Source organism: Anser anser (assembly GCF_964211835.1).
Source record: "Anser anser genome assembly, chromosome: 1".
NCBI lineage: Eukaryota > Metazoa > Chordata > Aves > Anseriformes > Anatidae > Anser > Anser anser.
The window spans coordinates 118,740,196-118,765,850 of NC_139720.1; the positions used below are offsets into that span (position 1 = coordinate 118,740,196).

Consider the following 25,655-nt stretch of genomic DNA (forward strand, 5'->3'; position numbering starts at 1 on the left):
ATAGCATCTCCCTTTTCAATGGCTTCTAGAGTTGTTTTATTATCTTTATTAATTTTGGTTATTTTTCACTTGCTGATTCTCTATTTTCTCTGGAATTTCTATTTTTATTTTAAAACGTATTCTGAATTGCAGGTTTTTCACCTTATCCATCTCTGTCAAGTAACCTTGTCTTTCCGCTCTTTCTGTAATGCCCCTAAGTTCAGTAATTTCCCCTTCACTGAGGATTTTTGAAACTTGCTTTCCTGATTAAGTCTTCTTCTAAGTGTTTCTTTGATTACATCTCCTCTGATCAAAGGGGCTGTTTCTGTTTTTCTGCTTCTCCTGTACATGTCTTGCGTTGCTACAGGGCAATCATTTATATTAAAGGCTTTGTGTGTCATTTTAAAGTTTTGTTCTCTTGGGACTCTTATGGGGAAGCTTGTTAAGACCATTCTCCTTACATGGGATACCCATTCAATTGAAAAAAAATCACTTTGTGGAGAAAAAAACGAAAAAAACTAAGGGCATAAAAAACAGCATTCACAGATCATATTACTACTGCCTTCTCCAACTTCAGTTTCAGAAATCTGCCTGCTCCAGCAATTCCTGTTGATCCTATACCACTGTACTGTTTCAACTAAACTAAGCATTTATAGCCAATTAAAAAAAAATAATGGAAGTTTTGATGAATTCTACCTTAAAATGGTGCTTGGTATTTTGAGGTTACTGTAGAAAATAAAACAGTTGTGAGTCAATGAAATGGAAAATTGCTCTGTCTTATAACAGACTCTCTAAGGTGCAAAATGTTCTCTTATTTGTTGTTATCAGTACGTCTAGTAATTGCTTTTTGTCCAACTATTATAAAGGGGGAAATGGACTTACAGTCTGGAGAAAAAGAGATAGCAAAACATCCAAAATTAAAGCATGAAAGTATTTTCAATTGTTTTCCCATTTTACAGCATTAAGAAAACATACCAAAAAGACATTTGGCCTATCAAAAGGGAAAACATATAGAGATGAAAAGAAGTCATATAGCAATATTTAAGACAAGCAGCAGGTCCAATTTAAAAACAAACATGTATGGTCTTACTTTTAGTTCTTTAGGGGAAAAAAGCCTTGCTACTAATTAAAAGTGTTTTAGCCATAAGGTTGATAAAACACCCTTTGTAACATTTCTACATAGGTTTAATTATAAAACAGCACTGTAAAAAATTAACTGGTACTAAATTACACTGTAGGGCTACATATCAAAGACCATTGTAAAATTGCTTTCTGCAACAAGCCAACGACTCAGCAGACTAAGATCAGATCCTTCTTCCATGACAAGCACACACAGTTACACAAAGCCTCATTTTCCCAGGTTTTCTAAACAAAATTTTAGTGCTTTATTTTTGAACCTCTGCATTGTTTTAGATTCTCCTCAGTTTTCTAAGGGCTGAAAAAGTAAAGAGGGAATTGGTATTTGCAAACATATTACCAAAATCAGGTTTCTAACAATCATTTATTTTAAGAGATAAACATCAAGAAGGCCATGCACACAGGATGGCAACCTGAGGCAAACTTTCAAATTCAGACTGGAGTCCTAATATCCAGCAAACACTGGCAGGGCGTACCTGATGGTACTTTACAGAACAAGGCTGACTGATACCTGATCTTGCCACAAAACAACTATGGGACTTATTTTCCTCCCTTCGGTTTCACGGCAGGGTTTGGACCTGATGATCTTTAAAGGTCCCATCCAACCCAAACCATTCTGTGATTCCATGATCATCCTTTGTGATGAATTCACACACTCAGAATCACGTCTGACAGCAGTGCCGTTGTCGTACTTCTCGCAACTTGTCCACAATCCCTTGGATTTGATTAGAATCCTGTCCAAAAAGACAGATATACATTCCCCAGCTAGAGATAGCAGTAATAGACGGCTTATGGGAACACTGCAGAGAAGCAGCACGCAGGAGCTTCCTGCAGATAAGATCCTATTTGTCAGGAACGTTGTCTGCCCACACTCTGGCAGCCTGCAGCTACCTGTGGAGCTCAACCTAATAGGTACCTGCACCAAAAAAATCCATTTATTCACAATCTGTGTTGTAACGATGACAGGTACACAATTTCTAACTAACAATACGTGAACACACACCTACCTGCAGAAGGCCATGTAAACGTACTTTAAACACAATTATCAAACCAAAAGAGGGCTGCAGTAACAGCACCATGTCAAAGCAGAGGAGATCTCAGGGAAGTACAGGACAGCCAGGTTCTTCTACAAACCCCTCCCTGGAATCATCTAGTGAGCACTGAAACCTTTCCCAGCCCCGCATCTGTTTGGGGTTTCTTTCTATGAAGGTTTCCTCTGCCCCGAGCAACAAGGGCAATGCAACAGATGCACATATTTTTTGTACTTACATGGTCGCTCTATCACGTACTGAAATTTGTGTTAGGATAGCCCTACCAGTACCCAGATGCTGTATAGAAGAGTTCAGTATGATCGACTACATTATAATACAACCACATGAGATGACTAAAATAACTTTTTCCAGGTGCCAGATTTCTGCCATGACGTTTGGATAAAATCAGGAATATCTTGCTCCTTGCTGAGCCTCTAATCCTTCCTCCTCAGAATATGTCAAAACTGATAACCATGGCAGACACTTACACTTGATATCTTTTTTTTTTCTCAGCAGCATCAAAATCTACAAACTGGAGTTCTAGTTGTTGTCTCCCTCTCCTGAACTGCCCTTCCTATCTGTTCATCCCCCACAGCCCTCCTCACCTCCCCCAAAAATTTTGACATGGGAGTTTTAAAAAGAAATCCGAATGAAGTACATTGCACAGAAGGCACATTTATTTTAGCATAGACAAGTAAGAAGAAACACTGAAAAAAAGTACTTGAAGAGCTCTATTAAGTTATCTCAGCTTTTATCCAAGTTGAGATATTTACCTCGCCAGATTTCAAGTCAAATACTTTTTTTTTTAATGCAGAGTTAAGACACCACAGTGTCTGTGCAGAACAAAAACTGCAAAAACTCAGTAATTTTGCAGGACATTTTACACTGATCTGTGGGTGCCCAAAGAGATCACTGATAAAATTGGTCTGTTAAGGAGTACGTGGCATAATGCAACCCAGCTTTTTCAAAACTCTGCATTCAGACACCACTTCTTCAAAATGTCTTAGCAGAAAGGAGGGAATATTGATCTGATAAATGGCAAAATACAGCACCATCCCAGTCTTTCAGCCCTTCACTTCTGCAACTATGACATGTATTCAGAATATATTTTCTTAAGTGTTTTTTTTTCTTAGTTTGTTCCATAGGATCAACAAACTGCTTCCCAAATTAACAACAAAACAGCCCACACTCTGAGTTCTGAAAAGACAGAAAAACACCTGGTTAAAAAAAAAAATCAGAGCATTAGAAAATCTATGAAAAATGTCTTTTTTCTTCTTGAAAGAAAAAACGGATAGATTGCAGAATGAATCCATATAATGAACAATCCATCAAAAGAACACTTACCAACCTGATGCAACAGTGAAAACCCAAAGTAGCAAAGTCTAAAAACACTACGTAAGGAGGCCAAAGTACACCCAAAGCAAGCTAAAATCTCTCACAACCTTTCCAGAAGTTTTCTACTTATGAAGCAAAGATACAGGTCACTTACTTCTACCATAGCAATGTGCAATGCAATACACTAAATAAATTCAGATATTCAAATAGCTGCAGAACATAAGACTGTCCCTGTGTGGTTTCAAACCTGACTTATATAATAACATTCATGTGATTCAGCAATCTCCATGCATTTCTCAGTTCTTTCACACAGCTCTCCTCAGAGCTCACAAACACCACCTTTTCTTCACACCCTTCTCTCTCCTCTTTTCTTTACCATCAGAAATTCCAACAGCTTAATTGACAACACCTAACCTTGGAAGAATTGAGCTAAAAAAAACTAATAGAGAATCTTAAAAAATAAAAAATGCAGCAAACCAAGGAAATCCAAGTGGGTTTTTTTTGTATGTTTTAAGCATTTGCATATCTCCGTAAAAGTTAATTAAAAAGTCTATAAAAAGAACATATCATAGAGTGATCAAAAATACACTTAATTCTTACAGGTACAAGATATTAATTAAGGACAACAAGAAACACGAAATCCTCTCGGTGCAAAGGGGATGGAGGTGGGAAGAGGGGAAACACCTTCCTCCAGGTCCAACCCAGGCAGATTCCCACTGCTAACTCCAGACTAACTTCATCACCCATCAAGAAATATGGTTAGCCTGTGGTTTTTAGCACTTTCAACAAAAAAAGTTTTAGCTGAAAAATGATTTTAGTCTCTTTAAGGCTCTTTTTCATGCAGATAAAAACCAAGAAAATCTCCAAAATAATTCTGATAAAGTAAAAATGAAAAACTACCAAATTTAGGACTACACATCAGTAAAGAAACTTAGCAAGATCAAAAAACATAGTATCCTTTCTGCTTGAGGTCATCTTGAAGAAAAATAATGGTGCTGTCTTTTTGTAGAAGTAAAAATACTCTTTTGTCAAATCCAGACAATGCTCGCATGCTTGCAACCGGAATTGTTTGAGATTATCTCAGCATGGTCAAACTCTTGGGCCACAAACAAGTACCTTAGAGTATTAGCACACTGAATACAAATAGAAATTGCTGCTTTCAACAAGTCAAGCGCAGATCACACATTTTACTACCATCCTTGCTCTTGAAATGGAACTGCAAAACAATCGATGTTTGTATTTCTTTTACTTGCAGATGTTATGAGCCATATGAAAGCACTCCATGCTTATAAAATATATACATTCACATACCTCGCCCTGCACACGTATGTTAGGAAAATAATTTACTAATCATCTATCACTTCCCTTAATAGCAAGCCATTAGAATAGAAGGCAGACAAAATAATTCAAGACACAAAATATTCTGAAATGCTTAACATGGGAAGAGTACAAACAATAGAAACAATTACAATAGACATTTAATTAGTTGATAGATTCCAACATTCATTTACAACAATCTTTAACTCTCCCAGAGCATGTAAGAAGAAGAGATGAATACTAATTTTGTTGTACTTGTTTAAAACACAACAGTTATTTCTGAAAATAAACTACTTTGACTCCAAAATACGCCAGTCCAAAAATGGATCTTGACCAATTTCTACTGGAGTGGGGGAATCACAAGACAACATGAACAATTTCTCTAGGATCCTCTGACTGGACTCCTCTTCCATACGCACGGAAATACATTTACTCTGGCTCGCTCTTCTACCCGTTATTTACCCTGCCTTTCTCTTCCCACCCTCCCAGAAGGGAAAGGATGTCAAAGGACTTTTCAGAAAATACTTAGTCCCTATAAAAATGTAAAGAACATTGAAAATGTTGTTTTCCTGAAGGTGACATATACACTGTATTCATGTTTTTCCAGAGTGAACCCTCCTTATTTGAAATATGTACTTAAGAACACTTCAGGAAAATATCTGCTGAAGACCACACAGCTCTGTGTTATGTGCTCTCCTGCACTTGTGACTCAATGACGAGCTGCAAATTATTTCATGTGACAAGACAGCAATGTTACCTATTTTCCACAGTATCACTAAGAAATTTTTAAATTTTATCCATTTAAAGTCCTCATATCTTTACATGGACTTAGAGACATATCTATACTAGCAGGTTTTTCTCCCCATCTTACCTAAAAACGTTCTCTTTAAGACACTGAAAGGGACATTTATGAAAATAACACACAACCTGAAAACATTTTTCCTACTCTAAGTCCAACATCTGCACAGCAGCTTTCAAGTGGTTAAGATACTCTCAACATTCATATGCAAACAGATATTGGATACATAAGAAAAAATGAAGTAATGGGTAATAAAAAGAAAACCTAAAATGTGTCAAGTTAACTAATCTGTCATTTCAGCAAATGGTGTGAAGATTTATTTCCACTTAGATTTATAATGAATTGTACACATAGATGAACATTTCCATTAAGACCCAATTAATATGCCAAAAAGTAATTGCAGGTAGATATTCCAAACATACTAAAACTAATCTGTTTAAGAAATTCAATCATCTACAAGAGTATGTTTAAGAAAAAGAAAAAAAAGCAGCATATACAGACCTTCCAGTAGTCAGATTGTAAACTGTAGTACCTCTGGTATGCAGATAATGCTGTAGAAAAGAAAAATAAGCGTTGAATTTGTTTTGTTGCCTTTTTTTTTTTTTTTAAGAAAAAGATAGAAAACCTTAAGAGTCAGAATACACAACATTAAAATGATAAATGGTTTAATAAAAGTAACATTGCCACAGTAAGTACCCTGTTGTGGGTAATGCATTCCTTGAGATTATAATTTTGTTTTATGAGACGTCAACCCCAAAGTGTATTTATTATTAATCATACAAATGTAAATCAAGCAATATTTTAAAGAATCCTGTAACAAAAGGAATCATTTGAAATTTTGGGATTTTCTTCCTGGACAAAGCTGCTTTAAGATTTAAAAATTTAATCATGTAGCTCATTTACCATGCTCCCTGATGTCCTGTAATTTCTAAAGAACTGGTACAGAGGGACATACAAAGAGAAATCAATTTCACATGCCCTTTCATTCAGTAGCTGGAGAAACAATAGCAAATAATAATTAAAAAAAAGCTTACATTTTATTCAACATCTACTAAGACTGAGACTAAGCTGAAAACCAGCTCTAGAACAGCTCTGTTTTGTAGAATACTAGTACTACTTAAAAATGTACTTCTCAGATCACCATTCCTGCCTTCTTCTTTCTGACTAAAAATTCCTGTTGATACATCTTGCCCTTTGGCTAACAGGCATATGGCAACATCAGACTAGAATGCAAACAGGCCTTATGTTCTTATACGAACGCTGCACTAGGCACCATCAAAAATGGTCTACTTTAAATAATGATTCACTGCAGTTACAGTTTCATTTTTCAACTGTTTGCTTCGTAAGATTTGAGAATGGTTTCTACGTTGCATGCATTTTCCAAACAACAAGACAACAACCTCTGCTTTGAAAAAATTACAAACTCTAAAGAGATTAAGACAGCAAGAACTGTATGTACTTTGTGCAGGTTCATTTCCTGAAGGTATCATGGATGAACTATGTCGTGAAATTTTATCATCCTTCAATGCCTGTCCTGCAAGCTCATGTCCGTAAGTTAAAAGTATAAAGGCTTAAGCAAAGTAAGAACAACATATATTTAATGACAAGACACACAGAGGATACACCCAGACCTCCTTCATCTCCTTTAGTTACATTCTGTACCCTAGTGATCTTCAATCTTTCTTTATTACTGTATCCCTAGATATTTTTGATTGCATTTACAAAATTCTGCCTGTGGGTAGAAACAAGCAGGCTAATAAACATGCTGATCGTTAAGGGTTATCCATACACCATCCCATTTGGAGCAGGAGTATGTTCGCCATTTTACCGTTTTTAACAAAACCCTCCAATATAAAGCAAATACTGTTTTCTTCTGGTATGTTTTTCCTTCCTGCTCAGCTTACTACCAAAACTCCGGAACCTTACAGCTCTCTTGCTGATCTTCTTGAGTGCTTATCGGTATAGTTGCTCAAATCCATTGATTTGGGTTACATAAAGAACAGAAATGGCTTGTTCTTTCTAACTAGCTTGGAGCTTTTCTGCCTATAACATCTCCCAGCAGGATACTCCCATGTGTTTTCCACAGGGGACCAAACACCCCCAGCGGTGCTGCTCCTGCCCTCCTCACACTCCGCGTTGCTCCACTCAGGATAGCACGGGTATGAATCTCAGCAACCTGCACCCACCTCTGCACTCGGCCGTCTTTGGACACCCACTGCACTGCCACTGTTTTTACACACCTAGATGGTACGTGCTGAACCATGCCTATACTGCGCCTCTCACTGCTGCAGCTCCCTGAAAAGCCAGCTTCTAGTTCTGGTGCTCTAAACTGGGATTCATTTGGATGCCCAGGGTAGGAAAAAATTAGGAGAATATTCATCATTGTTACGTTATCGACATGCCAAGAGTATACATGCTTACATGCAACTTAACTAAATAAAACCGTTTAAAAATCTACACCATCAGGCTAAGCCTTTCAGAACTTAAGAATACAACTCCCTCCCTGAATCAGTACAAACTGAAGTATAGGACCACAGTCCAAACATAAGTTCAGGAACGTTAAGAGTAAGCATATTTCAGTCGCATTCTGTAACTAAGCTGGGTACTATATGCTCATGATAACAGAAAACCACCTCCTTCCCGATTCACCTTTTCCTGGGTATCATTAATAACTTTATGATAGAAAAGTTTAACTAGCTTTTGAACATGGGGATGACTTTGCCTTCCCAAACAGGAAAACAAGCACAAACATAAAAACACTTTTGTAATGCACCACACCTACATGAAAGGAAAAAAAATTGTCTTAATTTAAGCAGCAACTACCCAAATTTTAAAGGTTAAAGCATATTTCAAATACTTAAGTCAACAGCACCATACGATGCAAGACTTAGGAAAACAAGAAATTCTTACAATCCAGTATTTTTTAAAAGTAACTATTGTAGTCAATTATACAGGGAATATGGATAAAACAAAGGGATGAAAAGAACATCAGATACAATGCTAAAGACTTATACTGGCAAAATAAAAGGGAGAACCTTTTCAGTGAGGGTGTTAAAATATACATGAGCACTTGCACGGGCATACCCTTTAAACAAGAAAGCTGTAACATGCGTTTCCCTATAGAGTTATGGCACTGCTGATAAGTTCATAAACATCAACAGTTTAAAAAAAAATACAACAAAGAAACAACAGAAGACTGAAGGAAAAAAAAAAGCCTTACTGACAAACAACAACCAAACCTACTCTTTATGCAAGTACAGCAAAAAGGTGTACAGCTCCAGTTTTATTCTTGCTCCTAACTCTGGACAGTCAGAGGATGCACAGCCCTGATCCCCAGCCAGAGGCAACAGAACAGAGCTAAGCAGCACTGAAAAATGGGAGAGGTCATACGAAGGTATGCACTGTGTTCAGACCTGACTGACAAAGCATGCACTTATCAGTGGAAGAGAGAAATTAGGAGGCGCATGACGCTAGGTTCCACTAACGCTACTGCTTTAAAGCAACTTGCCCGGAGAAGTACTAGCAACTCCATTTACCACGGGGAAAAAAAACAGATTAAAAGAGGTTTTGCTCCATTATATTCTACTAGTTATCCTTAGAGTCCTGACGTTTGTAAATCAAGTTCTTTTCAACCTCTTGCACTCTTCAATAAAATCCAGCAGCTTTTCACAGTAACAATTGAAATCACTGAAATTAGTTCCAGCCTCATGCCACAACTAAAAGCGAGTACTCAAAAATCACGGCCTGATGAAGCACATTTCACATACACACAGTAAAAAGGTAAGACCTTCATTCTAAGAAAGGTCATATTACTCTTACGGAGGAAGAAGTAACACATTACATTCCTCCTCTAGAGTGTCTGAAGTGCCCGATCCTACTTCTGGGTTCAGCAACCTGTTCCAGGGATCCATCCTTAAAGCTGGGACAGAGGAGGGTCAGGCTGGGTGTTAGGGAAAGGTTCTGCACCCAGAGGGTGGTCGGGCACTGGGACAGGCTCCCCGGGGCAGTGGTCATGGCACCAAACCTGCCAGAGTTCAAGAAGCATTTGTACAGCGTTCTCAGACATAGGGTTTAATTTTGGGGTGTTCCTGCATGGACCCAGGAGTTGGACATGATGATTCTTGTGGGTCCCTTCCAACTCAGGATATTCTGTGATTCTTCCCTCTGTTTCTCACTTCATAGGTCTTTCTGAACCATGACATCCTGGTTGCTGGTCAAATCTCCAATTACAGTCCTTTCCTTCAAGGGTAACAGCATTCTACTGCTATCAGCCACTGCACTTAACTTCTTGAAGACGAAACGCTAAAATTCTCAGTGTTGTGCTGAAAATGCTGTCAACAGCAAATCACAGAGGGATCCATTAGACCTGCAGTATCCCTTTCCTTCTTAAAAAAGCTAGGTAACTAGAAACTGTTGTTCGTGCACAATTTCAGTATTTAACAAGTGCTCAACTTCCAGATAGTTACCTGTGAACGTTTATTTCAGCCCTGTTCACAACTACATTAACATCTGCTCCACAAGAACACAAGCTTTGCTGCAAAAAGTAATGGACAGAAAAACTGGAAAAAAAAGGGGATTCAACAGTTTTTGTTTGTTGTTGTTTTGTGTTTTTTTTTCCCAGAACCCACACGAAAGATCCCTAATCAAGCATACTGCTAACAAAAATCTTGCATACAAAAACATGCTAGAAACCAAATTATGAAAGGAAAATTTCTGAAAAGCCACATAGCCTACTGGTTTTAAAACTGTAAAACGTGAACTTGAACCTCACCGTACTTTCTGCTCCCTGAGTGAGTCACTGGTGAGCAGATAGGCACATTGAGTCTATGCTTAGACTCGAAAGAGCAAACAGAACTCAAACAGAACACTTAAACCTAAGAAGCGTGCTACAGAACTACAAGCAACTTCTCCCCTAAACGAAGTTTTTAACTACAGGAAGTGAGTGTAAACCTCTCATACTACAAAACTTACTCTAGAATAAGAAAAAGGGGAAAAAAGTGAATCTGCTAAGCAAAATAAATAAATAAATCCCCTTCTGAAACCTGACCCATGCTTCATCAGTGCTATGATTCTCATCATAGAATAATGCACGCTGGTTTATTAGAGATCCAAAAGATACTAATTTATTAGTATTATTACAGTATTTATTCGTATCATTAGTAACATTATATTTCATATTAGTAGCATTTAAAAAAACATTAAAGGGTGCACTGTCATTTGATCTCTTAGTTTTCATCCAGCACTGGTGATTCCCAGGTAAGATGATTTTTGACAGGAAAAAATATATATATATTCTGTGAATCACTGTTCCATTTCAACATTAGTGTCAACTCATGTTTTTTAAATTAAAGCAAATTACCATTTTTCAGTTAAAATGTCCTTTTTATTTACATAAGCCCATAATCTAAAGGCTTCCCAGGAAAAAATTAAAAATTCTCATTTAAAACACATATAATAAGAAAGACAAATCAGATCTTTAAATACTAGAGATCTCTAAATAAAACTGGCTTTGCAAGTAGTAAGATTTTCACAAATAATGTGAACATTATGAATACTAGGAATATAGAGAAAAGGTTGAAAGGAATCCAAATTTACTGGAACAGAGAAGTTAAATTAAGCATCTAAGAACTTCTGCCACATGCCACTTACAACGAGCCTTAAAAATCCATTAAAACTAATCTAGGGCTACAGAATACCAAAATGAAATGAACACTTTGAAATCACTCTTAAGCACAGCAGAATTCAGCAGACAATCTTCTGATTAGGAACTTATTATTAAGCTTTTCAAATCCAAAAGTTCACCACTGATATTCTTAAACCTATGGAACTGCTGGAGTTTAAACATATAGAAACTTCTTTTTTCAGCATGCAAAACCCTTGTTCGTTCTTCATTCTCAACTCCATTCATAGCATCACCTTGTCAACCACAGAAAATTCTCTTAGAAACACAAAACTGAGAAATCATATTCAGACATCTAAAACAATACCAACAAGTGTCTCGGTAATTCCTACAAAAGTGGTTCCTGGCAGCCTACCTCCGTCCTTTTGCCCCATATTTCATTACTTACCAAATCAACTCAAGCTAGCACTGTTTCAATCAACACCACTCTCCAAAACCTAGCAATTTTACATTACTTGTCTAACACATGATCCTTATGCTTAGGTCCTGGAAAATCCTGCAGCATACTGAGTGGCAGACACAGCATTTGCCATTCTAACCTGAAAAAAGGGCTTGTTTGCCCCAACAGTATACGTAGTGAATCAGAGCAATCAGAATCACCTATATTGCTTGATGCGAATAAAACCGTGTTTGGCTAAAACAGTTCTGAGAAGAAAAGCATTATCTTTCTGCTGAAAGAATTAAAATTATACTGGGCAGCAAGAAACCTCCTGAGCTACGCCATAATCTGTCTTTCCTGCCTCTGCCACTGAGTGCAGTGCTGGCCTTCCCTGAGTCCTACAGCTACCCTCCACTGGTTCCCTCTTACTAAAATGCTTTTACAGCCACCCAGAACCACCCATTTGCAGCATCTACAGATACACATGGACAGAACGATACAGCCTTTTCTTGTTTTCTCCCAAAGACTTTATTTCTTCTCTTACTATAACTAAGGTCAATGGACATCTCACCATCGTGACAGGGATGATACTGTTTCCTGATTTGTTCCTGTTTAATTCCTTGATTTCACATAGAGAAAACAAAATACATTTTACAAAATTGCCACATATGTGGTTTCAGAATTTATTTTCTTTAAATCTACTTAATTGCATAAGAAAATGGTAAAACTTCACACATTACGTAATTGCATCAGTGAAGCAAGGTAAAAATGGGGATCAAGAACTGCCTGAATGACATCCTTCTACTTGTCTTCTAACACACCCAATCACAAGTCACAGTCATAAATGAACATCTTTTATTGCCTACTCTGATGATACCTGAAAATTTAAGAGGCCTTTGAAAGAGATGCAAACATGGAACACTGAGTATTTTGGTGCCGAAGTAAGGTTAAAGTGAACTAGATACTGACACCATCTAGTGGCACCTTCCAAGACTAAATGTGACCACCATATATTTTTGGCTTGCTAAACTTCAAAAAGTTACGGGCAAGCTTGAAGTTGATGACATACACCTGAGAACCTGAACAACTCAAAGCTCCGTATTCTTCTGTGAAAAATGGTCCTTTTCTTAAATACATTTGTGTTGTTGTTAATTTTAAACAAGCAAAGAACAATTCCTAGTGCTTATCTGGTGTGAAAATGGATGGTAACAGAAAATTAGCTGAAGAACAGACCAAGGGAAGCAAAGATAAGGTACATATATTGCTTTAAATCTGACAACCCGTTCAGGAAAAATAAATGTTCATTAAACACCTGGGAGACATTTGCAGGTTATGGAAACAGCTGATTACATCGTGCAAGGATTTCTCCACAATAGTGCTTTAACCTAACAACGTGCACACCGCTGGGCCACAGAATTAAGAACATCAAAAGTTGAGGAAATTCCAAGGTTGAGTCAATGATTTAGAAAAAAAAAAAGGTGTGGAAGTTAGAGCAGCAAAACATAGCTAAGGTCTTTTGTTCTAAGGCCTCAGGGAAGAGGAGGTTCTCAGTTTCCTCCAGAGATTTGTGCTTAAAGTACCAAAAAGATGTGATCAAAGAAGCCTAAAGCATGTCTTCCTTTTTAACACAGAATGAACGTGAACACACAAAGGCAACTCAATCATACATTTACAAAAGAAAAAATATCAGCAAGTCCTCTCAGTAATGTTATTAACAAATACACATCCCTATCTGGAAATATAATGCAGTGGCACACTGGTGGGAAGCCCAATATCCCATGATCTTACTCAACTATCCGCACAGAAGACTAACTAAATGTGCAAGACAAACAAGTTACTTATGACAAAGAGTTTGCTATTACATAGATCTTTTAGATAATGAACTAATTCCAGTTCAGCACATATTTACTGTAAAAAAGATCTTTAAAAATTGAGAATGTCAGTGGAGGAACACAATAGAACCACATGTAGCTCAAAATCCTTCAAAGAGCTTATTCCACAAAATGGCTTTTAACAAATAAGCATTCACTTAAAACGCTGCCCAAAATGAAAAATTTCAGTCAAAAACATGAAAACATGGTCCAGTTATATTCTTTAGTAAGAAACGTCTACTACTAATAATAAAAAAAACACAGGAACAAAACAGAAACAAAAATTTATTTATAAAGAGCACTGTTGTCTTGTAAGCTTAGGAAAATATTCTTACTACTTTCTACAGGAATTTCATGTGACAGTTTAAATTGCCTGAAATTCAACAACACCATCCTGAAGATGATATAAACAGCTCTAAATAGAAGCAACGCAATTTCAGGCAATTATTAACAATTACAAGCAACAAAAGAAAAAACATCGCAAATATAATCTCACTTATTTGAAACACAGCCACCTCTTCCTCTGCTCGTTCAGATGCTCGCATACTTAAACTCCATTGCAGTTCTTCCAGGACTCATCGGTAAAAGCCAGCCCAGCAGCAGCAATCTGCACAATCCTATCTATGCTGGGAACTTCTCCCTCACATTTATAAGATCATGCCTACTATTCGATTACCTCCAAACTCAGCACATTGAAATGGCTTCCACCAGCAATACTTTCCTTGAAAGTTCTGATAGCCTAAAACATTAACAACTATAAAAAAATCTCTACAAAGCTTGAATTGTAAGCATAAAGGAACACATGCACATTGAATTTGGGAGTTATTCTTGCAACCACGCTGCTTTACATAAAAACAAAGTGTTTAATAAATGAGTGGGGAATATTTTACACGTTGCTAAGAATTCCCTTGAACTAAGTAATACTGTCTTACAAATTACTTAGAATATTTTACATTAGTGCTTCTGACAACACAGTCACTATCTACAAACAAAATTATGAAAACTACACTGACGTAACACACCACGCTTGAGTACAGCAGTAAGAATTATTTCAGTGCAGTATTTATTGCGCTTTAGTAATTGTGATGTGAATAATTGCATGTTTTTCCCATTTAACTCATTAATTGCATTATCTACTTCTACTTTCAAGAATTTTATTCAGAGAACAGAAATTCAAGGTGGCCTATAATAAAAGTATGCCTGCACTTGTGCAACTGTTAGCTCTCCTCCAAGTCACGGGCTGAAACTCACATATATATAATATATATGAACCTTCTACAAAATAGATACAGTGATCCCCAAGGAAAACACGGATGACGTCAGTCAGAGTCCATGAGCTCAAACAGGCTTCAACTACAACTAAAACCTCCAAGATCACTGCCTGCAGTCTGTACTCCTCATGAAAACCAGTCATGGAAAAAGAAAAAAGAACCATCTCCAACTACTGATGTAGCACCACCTTCCTGTAAGACTAATTCTGGTTAAAAAAAAGAAAAAAAAAAAGGAATGAAGCTGCCAACAAAGATGACAGGTATATGCTATAGAGTCTTAACTGGATTTGCAACGTTGCCTGGGTCCACAAGCCTACATGACCACTCATCAACCTCCTCCGACAAAACCCGAGGCTGAGGTTTCACATTCTGGGGCAATTGCATCACTTCTGCTAGGTAATTTTTCAGTTGGACCAGTTCCCCACACAGCTGCACATTCAGCTGTGCCTGCACAAAGCAGAGAGCGGCAGCAAGCGGGTGGGTGATGCCGCTAAAGACATGCCCAGGGAACAATGGCTTTGGAAGCTTCTGAAACAATCAAACAACTGGTGAACAGTTGCCTAGTTAAAAAAAATAAAGAGAGGAAGACAGGAAGACATCAGATTATAGTTACCTAAAAAAAGATTTCACTGGGAGGAATGAACATTCTCATTTGGTGAACACTTGAAGCCAAATCCTGACCCGTAATGATCAGGAAGACAAATGCTGGGCACAGAAACCACCTCGGAACACGCTCGCTGAACTGAATCAATCTGCCCTGGTTATCGCTGTGCGAACATATGAGTCAGTAGCTCACAGTATTTCAAAATCAGCCCAAGGTTGATGCCTTGACTATATCACCTTCTCCTAACGATAGCTGAGTGACATTAACAGGACAACTCAATTCCATGGATGTAGAGAAAACCCCTTAGGTAACAACTGCGATTCAAATACACTGCATTTTAGGATAAGTACAAGCTGCAGACCAGCTTTGGGAGTTTTAAATGCTATGAAAAAACATCTTGATACGCTAGTATGACATCAGACATAATACAGAGAAAGAATGAACTTCATCCAGTAATTTCTGATGTAAAATAAGAACTTTTTGTTGGAGACTAGTTTTTTTGTTTTGTTTTTAAATGAAAAAACTTATTAAATCTGAAATTAAGTGGCTACAATCGATGGAAAACATAACGCACATTGAGAAATTAGTACAACATTTAATGGGTTTCAGTTAAAAATGCAAAAACATATGCTAGCTGTACTTAGGCTTCAGTAAGGCATCTGCCACCACCTTATTCTGCATTCCAAGTCAGCCTGCTCCTAACTGATATTCCCTGTGCGCACAGTGCCAGGATAGCACTTGCCGTGTTACTTCCAGTAACGACAGGCAGTAACCTGCCATCAATCTTTCTCGGGGTCCCTCTTCTCCAGGACAAGTCCTAATTCTTATCCAGAAGTGACCCACGGGTTTTTGTTACTACATACACGAGAAATTACTAGCAACCTGAAAATAGTAACGTGCACGGAATACACCTGAGTGATCCACGTTTGTCAACATGTTTGTGAAAAAAGTTAACAGAGACGGATCAAACCAGAAGAAAATTTAAACATGAAACTCTTAACAGATCTCTATCAACCTAGCATTACTTAATCTTGATCACTTTTTGTACTTTTGCAGGCAATTAACAATTTCATTCTACTTATCAAAAACTATACTGCCAACATTTATAAATGAAGAACACTATGACATTTGCCTTTAATAAAGACCCACCTTCCTACATTACATGCACAAGTCTATGAATTTATTAAAGGTAGTTAATTAAATAATTAACAGGCTTCCAAGGGGAAAAAAAAGTTGTTTAGCATTAGTCATACTACTCGTGATATTTTATTAATTACATCCTTCATCAACTTCTCCACAACTTTATCCAAGACTAATCTCAGACGAGACACACTGTAGTTCTGAAGGGCCTGCTGCAGCATTTTGCAGTTCTGGAACTTCAAGACTTAAAAATCAGATTAGTCAGGGAGTGCATTCCTGGACTCCCTTTACTTTTCAGATCTCAAGTATTTAAAAAATTAACCATAATTGCAGTTAGTGTGTTTGATAATTAAGAGCGTCAGAATTTAAGTTTACAGAACGGAACAAACTTATTCGCACTTTAAATTTACAACGCAGTGCACCAGTACTCTAGTTCTTTCAGACTGAAAAGGTGAAATAATTAGAGAAATAATTAGAGAATACTTTTTTTTTTTGCGTCGTGAATAATACTTTTACAGTCATTGGTACTGAATGTCAACAAATTCTGTGAACAAAAACGTGTCCCTCAATGAAATCAAAAAAACTAACTTCCTTGAGCCACTGCTGTATTTCCCAACCATCGAAATTCCTTTAGTATTTGTTTCTCCACTACACCATTTGTTTGAATATACCATCTTTTTTTCCCCTTAATCCAAGTATTTCACTACTAACTTAGTTTTCTCACTTTTTGAGACTTCATGAATTAGATGTGACTTTAAAGCAGCATCTAAGAAAATACCAGTATGTTAATACAAGTTTTTATGTCTAAATGTTTCTTATGCTCATGCTTGTTTACAGTTCTGCGTAACTGGTATATCCAATAAGCCGTTCTGCAGTCACACCATGCCAAGTTGTATTAGGCTGATCAGAAACAACAGTGTAACTTATTTGCAGAGGGGGTGGCAGACTTTTCTTACATAATTTTTTAAAAAGTTCAAAATGCATGAAATCAGACCACTCTTCAGGAAACTCTATAGGCAACATACCACAACGCTCCCTTCAGGTTTTGCCATGCCCACGGAATCTGAAACATCCATGGTTACATTACATCGTACCTGCTGGACAGGGCGTAGTAGGTACAAGCTGTGGGTACAAAGGTACCTAAGATCCCCCATGTATCCAGTAGGAAAAGGTGGACAATAACGATCATACAAAGCTTTCTAAACTTACATACTGGAAATTCCGCCCTAGTAGTAACAAATTGAAACATCCGTCACCGAAAAAACAAAGACAAGATAGGCTTCCAGGAACCCTAACTCAACAGTTTTACATTAGACACAGACTTTTGGCTCATCTAAACACTCCACAACCACTGGAAGGAGGCAGCTATCAGATCCCAGGCTGACAGTGAGCACGCAATCAACGGGCAACAGGACAAGCTAAAGACGTAGCCCCACGCCTCAGGAAGCAACACAGCAGGGTACCTTTCAAATCAACACCTCTACCAAAAAAGCAGTCTGCTGACCCATATACAGCCAAGCACAAATGTACATTAAGTTATATGTTCAGGGGCTGAAACGATGGCAAAAAGCTTTTAATAATTTAAAAGCCTGAAGAAACAGACCTAAAATAACAACGCCTCCCCACAGAAAACCCACGTACCCATTCTCCCAGTCAGTGTTTAAAACAGAACTTGAAAACACACATTAAATGCTGTTTTTTGCTTTTAAATTAATATTTTCAGCCTAGTCTTACCTGTTGAGATTGTGGACAAACATGAAGGCCAAAAACACGAGGCCAATCTAGGACAGGTGCTCACTCTACACACCTGTATCTCTACAGCACTGTTAGCTTCTGCAGTTCCCATCTGTCCCACCCCAAAAAAGAATCCTTCAGAGGTACGAGTTCAACACTTTGTAGTCATATAGCGACCCAGAAAAATAAAACAAGCAGCGTGGTATTATTATATAGTAAACTACATAAACTTCATATTCGCACCTGCATCAGCAGCATATTATGCTTTTGGTGTTGGTTTTTTTTTTTTTCCCCAATTAAAATTCAATTTAAAAAAAAGATCAAGAAGTTACAATACAACTGTGCTTTCATGAAGACATCAGTCTTACTCTGTTATGGGCTTTGAAATGTAATACAAGCCGAGAAAACAGTGAGTTATCCAAATGTTTTTGATTCTAGTTTATCACCTATATCAAATGACAATCCCCCAAAGATATTTACCAGAAATACTAAAAAATAAAAACCACTTACCTTTTGGATAATCTTCCAATAAGAGGTTGAAGTGACCTAACTGACAAAAGAAATCAGACTCGACCTTTCCTTCAGCTTTCAAAATTAGCGATTCATAGCAGCGAACAGCCTGGGAAAAAGAAATACAGGGTTTTCAAAATACTGTATTTAACTAAAGCAAATAATACATTTTCTGAGAAGTAACAGAATTATTGCTCTCCAATGGAAGAAGTCTACACTCCAAATATCTTATAGTTAGCATTACTTCTTGAAGAAGAAATGAAGTATTACAACAGTTTTTTGAAGTTCACGATTCTAATACAAACTGATAGTAAGTGAATAACTGAAGTTTTCTCTGGTTTATCTCTTGACTCCAGAAATATTTGATAACCCAAACACAAAACAAAATGAAATTTATTTAAAAATAAAGTAATATTTCATTCATTTTTTCCAATCTGCAAGAAAGAATCCCCTCTAAGTCATTTTATTCCCATTGTGTTTTTTTCTAAAGGATTCACATTTCATTATACCAAACACTTCATTAGTTTTTACTAAGCTGAAACACAGCTTCACGGCTGAAGCTGAATACAGCACCTCAACATAGTTGCTTGGGCAATTCACATAGATATTTGGGAAATATATGCTAAGCTAACTCTTTGCATACCTCTGTCTCCACTTACTGCACACTCACTGTAGACTGAGCTAAAGTTAGAAACCTGAATTCAAATAGAAAAGAATTTTACTTTGAGAGAAGTTGCCCTAGAAGTTTGTAAGCAGCACACACAACTGCAGCATATTCAGTGCTTTTTTAATACACCGATGAACTAGTGTCTTCTATTCATCACAATGGTCACGATCCTTAACCTCTGATATTCTTACCTCATGACCCTACTGAAAGGCGGGGAAAAAAACAAATCAAAGTTTCCCAACTTTCTGAACTTCCAGATTCTTGATTCTGAACATACCAGCCATTAAAGTGAAGTAGTTGAACAAACTTAAACGGGAGGGAAAGTCCTTTGAGCTGGCAGAAGACTTCACTGCTCTCAAAAGCTTGTTGGAATTCCAGTGAATTCCAACTCCAGCTGGCTAGTCCCTGGTTTCCAACAATTCATGGTTTGACAATATTTCAAATTTGGTTGCAATTACGAACTGCTTGATTGCAATTTATTACAGCAACCTTAATATTTAGTCTAAAATGACAATTTGTTAAGTATTTCATTAAGACTGTAAATAATAGGGGGGGAACATGTCAATCTATCCTGTAATATTTCAATTTCTAAATTAGTCGGTTTGGCCATATTTGTGATTTACTTTATGCACACTTATATTAATGCTCAAAATGAGAAATGTCATCAAAACATAAGGAAATATTATGAAATAGTTAAAAAAAATCAGTGGAGAATACAAACCACTGATCTAATAAGTATTTTTTGTTTTTACCTTGCTATGCTAGTTTTAACATTATTTTTCCAAAGTGAAAGCTATGAGATAGGTCTCAGTGCACTCAATGGACAAAAAGCCACATAAGTGACTGGATGAGTGGTTCTTGGCTGTAACCTTCTTTTAGGTCTGTTTTCAAAACCAGAAGTTCTGGCTGATAAAGACAAAGCTATGCTGCTGCAGAACTGCAGCAAGATGGATCACATGTATATTAAATTTATTAGGTCTATGTATGGTATTGAAACAACATGATAAATCCATTTAAATTACATATTTCAAACTGCAGGTATTTGGCCATATTCTCAAGATATTAAATTGAGAAATGCAGTTGCCTTTTATATATATATATATATATATATATATATATATATAAAAAACCTGGTGCAGAAATTTTCATTAATGCTGCAAGTTTTGACTCAAATTGCATTGAAAAGACTGAGATTTTGCTGACAATTAATCAAAGCTACTACTCCTTTAATTTTATTCCCACCCCCTATAAATACTTCTCGAAGTCAGCCAACTCTCAATCTAAAGAAAATTAACCCTGGAATCAGAACCGAAGCATGCAAGCTTAAAGTGAATTTCTTAAAATTATTACGTGTGTTTGAGCCAATTCTCAGCATTCAGGCTCATCCACTGAACCCACGGCCATCTGCAAATGTTTTAGTGCATTATTTTGCTTTTTGTGCCTTGATTCCTCTCCCCACCTTTTGGTGTCATCTCTGGATTTGTACAAATCTAAGACAATCCTTGCTGGTCCCTCTAGCATTACTGTCATGGACGGAATTTGCAGACAGACCTCCCATTTTCTGATGACACACTGTACCTGCTGGAACTGAAGAGAACGCTCACGCTACAACATTTTCTGAAATTAACGTTGTCTTCTACAGTTCAGTCACTGCTCAGAGCACACAGAAGCTGATGCCACAACTGGCAGCTTGAACGTTTAGTTGGAGAGGAACTTGGGGTTATTTTATTTCTTTAACTAGACAGCTACAGGTATTTAAGGGGAACTTGACTTTATGAACAAATATAACAGGATTTTTCCATACAGCACCTTCAAGGAAGTTATAAATCATATGCACTTAAACAGCTACGCATCCAGGGGCCCTTAACACTGCCCTGTCCTTTTTCAAGTAAATCCTCATTAAAAGATGCATCTGAAGCTCCATACAAAGCAGGGACACAATGAACTGGGTCCAAGTCTTTCCCAGAACTCTGACCAACTCTCAGCGAGGCACATTTTCCCTTTGTCTTTGAACACACTCTGAAGACCCAGCTAAACCATCTTACGAACGCTGCTGCCAGCAGAAGGCAAGGCTTGGACACCACAGCTGCAAACCAGAACTTCCCCTTCAGTAACCGTTCACTGTTGGAGCAATCGGGCGGTGCCATCAAGCACTCGGCGGCCTCAGCTGGTCTCCAACCGACAAAGAGCGCCGTCAGGAAAGCAATTACACTTGAGCACACTCATATTTGGGCGGGTTATTTCACGTGACTTTTCAACGGTCTTCTAGCACGTTCTAACCCAATGAAACAGAAACCAAAAGCAAGAGCACCCCTTGCTTTACACCTCTTCCTACCAGCCAAAGCAGACCCACCTAGACAAACTGATCTGGTCAACTTCAGTCTGGGTCGAGAAACTTTCTTCCCCACCAGACCCTTCCATTAACTTTAGAAAGGAATGGGTATTTTTCTGCAGAGGTAAGAGACGGCTGCTGTTGGCTGCACGACAGATGCAAAGCGTTCTGAAGAGGGAGGTCACCGCTATTATCTGTGTTGGCGATCAGAAGATCTCATTTCACTAAACCTGGAACTGCAAAGGCCATCTATGACACCACTCGTGCAAGCGATTTAAAACATCCTGATGCACCGAGAATTCTAAGAAAGCTACAAATGAAATAACTAAAAACAAAACTCAGATTGCTAAGTACTGTTATAAATACACGCCATACAGGGAAATAAGCACACCCAATGGAGCTTGAGAATTGCTAGCATCGACAAGTTAACCAGAAGGAGAAAGACCCTGAAATGAAAAGGAAGATTGCTACACAGCATCGTCCACTTCCTTCCCTTTGTTCAAGGCCGCATGAAGATAAAAGGGAAACCTGAAGTATTTAAAAACTTGGCAAAACAATCACCAGCAGCTGCTTCGCAGCATGGCAACTGGAGCAGAAGCAGGAAACGCACGCAGGAATGGCTTCAGGAAAAGAAGCTACTGCTCATGAGGTAAAAAATAAATAAAAGCACGATAATACCCATGTTGCCTGCCACCTGCTTGATTAAAAGCAAACTTAAGTAACACACCACTGCCAACACTTCTAACAAGATGGTTGCAAAACGCCTCTTATGGCTTCAGAGCCAGTTACGGTGGAAAGTCTGATTTGACAAATTCAACAATCAATTCCAAGGGCAAGTTTAAATACAACCCAGTGAAGGAATAACAAAACAACAACTTATTTTTATGTATTTATCAACTAGGAAAAAGCTCACAAAACATTCTCATGTGTTTATAAGAGAAAAAAATCATTACCTAAAAAAAAACACTACCAAACCCCTGTACGTTCGCTACTTATTACTACGAACAGAAAGGAATTGGAGTAATTTTTCCCTCTTTTGCAAGAGCTTTTCATTAAGTTTCTGTGGAGTACTAAAATGTTACTTTTTTCCCCCTTTTCCACAGGAGAAAAAAAAAAAAAAGCTTATTTTGGCTATTAAGAGCATGATTTCTTTTCATGAAAAAAGACTGTAGAGTTGGGAATACACTGTAAGAAAAAAATAATCCAACAGATAAAATCAGAATTCAAAGTATTTTATACAAGAGCCACTGATACATACATCCTACAGATCTACTTGGTAAAGGAGAACGTAGGGCAATATTATTTCAGCATCATCTAATACATAGAAAAAATGTTTTCAAATTTGGTTGCAATTATTTGTATTTTACAGCACAACTTCAAACCACTGTTAAACAGTTTAAAGGGCAGAGGGGGATGGAATAGCACAGCCTTTTTTGTTTATAAAGAAGATGATGTAATGATGTCCTTCCTTACTCTCGATGAGCGCAATTGGCTAAGATGGCAGTAGCAGGACTAAATGACTAAACATAGCGAAATGTAAATTATTCATTTTTTAATACATTAATGGTATGAAAATGGAAGAGTGCACTGATACAGCAATTTTTTTTGACTTGAAATTGAAAAAGACACAACCATAGAAAGCCAAAAACTACATCAACAGTTCAAGCCGAAGCAGACAACAGTGTAAAATGACAAATTCAAACACCCAAGATGTTCCTAGAGCCTTAAAGACCACAATACAAAAATACTAAACATTATTTATATTTTTATTATTTATATTTTTAAACAAACTAACTAAAAAACAGTTCCTGCTTTTTTCTTCTTGCTTCTCTAGGAAGAAATAATCTGAACGTTCAGGCTTTGCGGGCACATAATGAGAACTAGAAGCATGAAAAAATTGCATGAGAAAACCTTAGTAGACACCAGCGGACTCTTCACAAATGGAAGACTACACTAATGCTTAGAAATGAAATGTTAATTAGCTCTTAAGGGATATTTTAACCTTCTGGAAAAGAAAGTAATTCTGTAGACAGTGCTGGATACTGGAGTGATGATCACAGTCTCCTGCCAGTCGGTCTGAGGGCTATCTTCAGACCAGGAAAGCAGGCGTCTATGGATGTGCTCGGCCCGTTCTCCCCACCTCAGTCTCAAAAGCGGGTATTCTGAAAGGCTGCTCCTCCATGCCACGGGTCACTGAAATGCACTCTATTTTCAAACAACAGTGACAGCTACCATCCCAAGAACCTCTTGATTTCGTTCTAGTTCCTGCTCTGCAACAACAGAAGTCTACCTTCAAGGCTACCTTCAGCTAAGCAAAGAGAAAAAAGAGTAGCCCAAATTCTTCACAAGTTAAACCATTCTCCCCCATCAATGACTGCCTGGATAAACACCAACTCCTGAGCTATTGATGACTTAAAAGAACAGTTCATATACTTCCGCAAAGAAAAGCATACAATTCATATCTGATGAAAGGTAACCTATATTAATTCAGCGTATCTTCCACTAAAGGCTCTCCTTCTGTGTGGCTGGCACAATACTCTAAACTTCCCTTGCTTTCACACTCAGTATTAATTCCCAGCAGAGCTTTCAAGACTTCTTTATATACTCTCTCTCTCTCTGTGAAGCTCATATTGTGTTCTAAATAAAGTTTCTCTCTCATGTTAACACAAGTTTGCTCTTGTTGTGTTTCAAACGTGGGCCATATTATACAATGGCCTCTAAAGCACCGTGTGCTGGACACAAACGTGCTCATGCCCAAATCAGCTTAGGCCTCGAGGAAAAAAAAAAAAAAAAAAACGTGAACTGACCTCTGCAGTATTTTTGTTTTAGCAAAAATTTCCCTAATATATTTGAATGTCAGGAATTTAATTTTAATCTACTAGCAATACTAAGATGATCTGAAGCCCTTGTTGTTTCAGGGACAGTAAGAACTTTACAGCAATGGAAGCTAATCCTCCCTGCACGTGATTTCTCAAGAGATGCATCACCAGCTTTGGCCAATTTATTTTCCCCTGGCTACCGCTCCATGAACTGGCTCACAAGAATAAACACTGCAAGCAAGAAAGAAGAACAAGCAGTTACGTGTTAGCTACATGCATAATTCAGTACCAATTAAGTTTCTTAAAAAGCCACTGCTGCAGTCTCGAACTTTTCTATGGTAAGCCATCATTTGAAAAAAAATACTTGTTACAAGTATTAATGTCAGTAGAATATGGAAGGAGAAGAGAGAGAGGATGAAGAAGCAAATGGCAGAAGTACAATCAAGGTTGCTGAATTTACAAGTGAAAATTAACATAAAAACTATCTGAAAGGTAAATGTCGCAAACAAAAAATGTTGTAGAGTGAAAGAAGCACACCATCACCATAAGAAACGAACAGTAAAACAAAAAAAAAACAATTTAGAAACCTACTGCAGAGAAATACTATCACCAAAACAAGTGCTACAATCAGATGGAGAAAAGGAGACACTAGGAACTCAGAAATACTTCTTCCTGAAGTCAATTATCATTGAAAAATGGGAGGTAATACTTCATGAAAAGCACAGAACTGCAGAGCAGCATACAAAATAGCATATATGTAAATCAATGGCAAGTGGAGAAAAGTGACATTTTAGCAGAGTGGGGAAAAACAAACTTGCCATCAGCAGGTCAAGAACACTGGGTATTAACCCCAGCATCTTTGAGTGCTTTCTGCCACAGGTGTAAGCTCAATAGCACAGACTTCTCAAAGGGAATATGGGAAGCTCTGTGGTTTTCAGCTGCTGGTGTGCATAACTAAGGGCATTTTGATGGATAATTAGTTGTCTGAAGTTAATGTAGTGAATCACCCTGCATTAATTCTGAGATCACCTTTAGGATCCAAACCCCTGC

The 25,655-nt window shown here is 37.5% G+C and overlaps 1 protein-coding gene and 1 long non-coding RNA gene across 16 annotated transcripts in view; both read right to left on the reverse strand.

The window, feature by feature from the left end:
- The window catches only part of KDM6A (lysine demethylase 6A), a 155,555-nt gene that overhangs the window by 103,076 nt on the left and 26,824 nt on the right, over positions 1–25,655 (reverse strand). For all 15 annotated transcript variants that reach the window (XM_083837717.1, XM_083837725.1, XM_083837726.1 and 12 more), the window contains exons 3-4: positions 18,788–18,896; positions 6,100–6,149 (exon numbers count right to left, since the gene is read on the reverse strand). In XM_083837717.1, coding sequence (XP_083693843.1) covers positions 6,100–6,149; positions 18,788–18,896 — 159 coding nt within the window. The remainder of the gene's footprint in view (positions 1–6,099; positions 6,150–18,787; positions 18,897–25,655) is intronic.
- LOC310900707 lies at positions 10,309–17,005 on the reverse strand. The gene is made up of 2 exons (XR_014585339.1): positions 13,987–17,005; positions 10,309–13,901 (listed from the first exon to the last, which is right to left on the reverse strand). It is a non-coding gene; the product is annotated as an uncharacterized lncRNA (long non-coding RNA).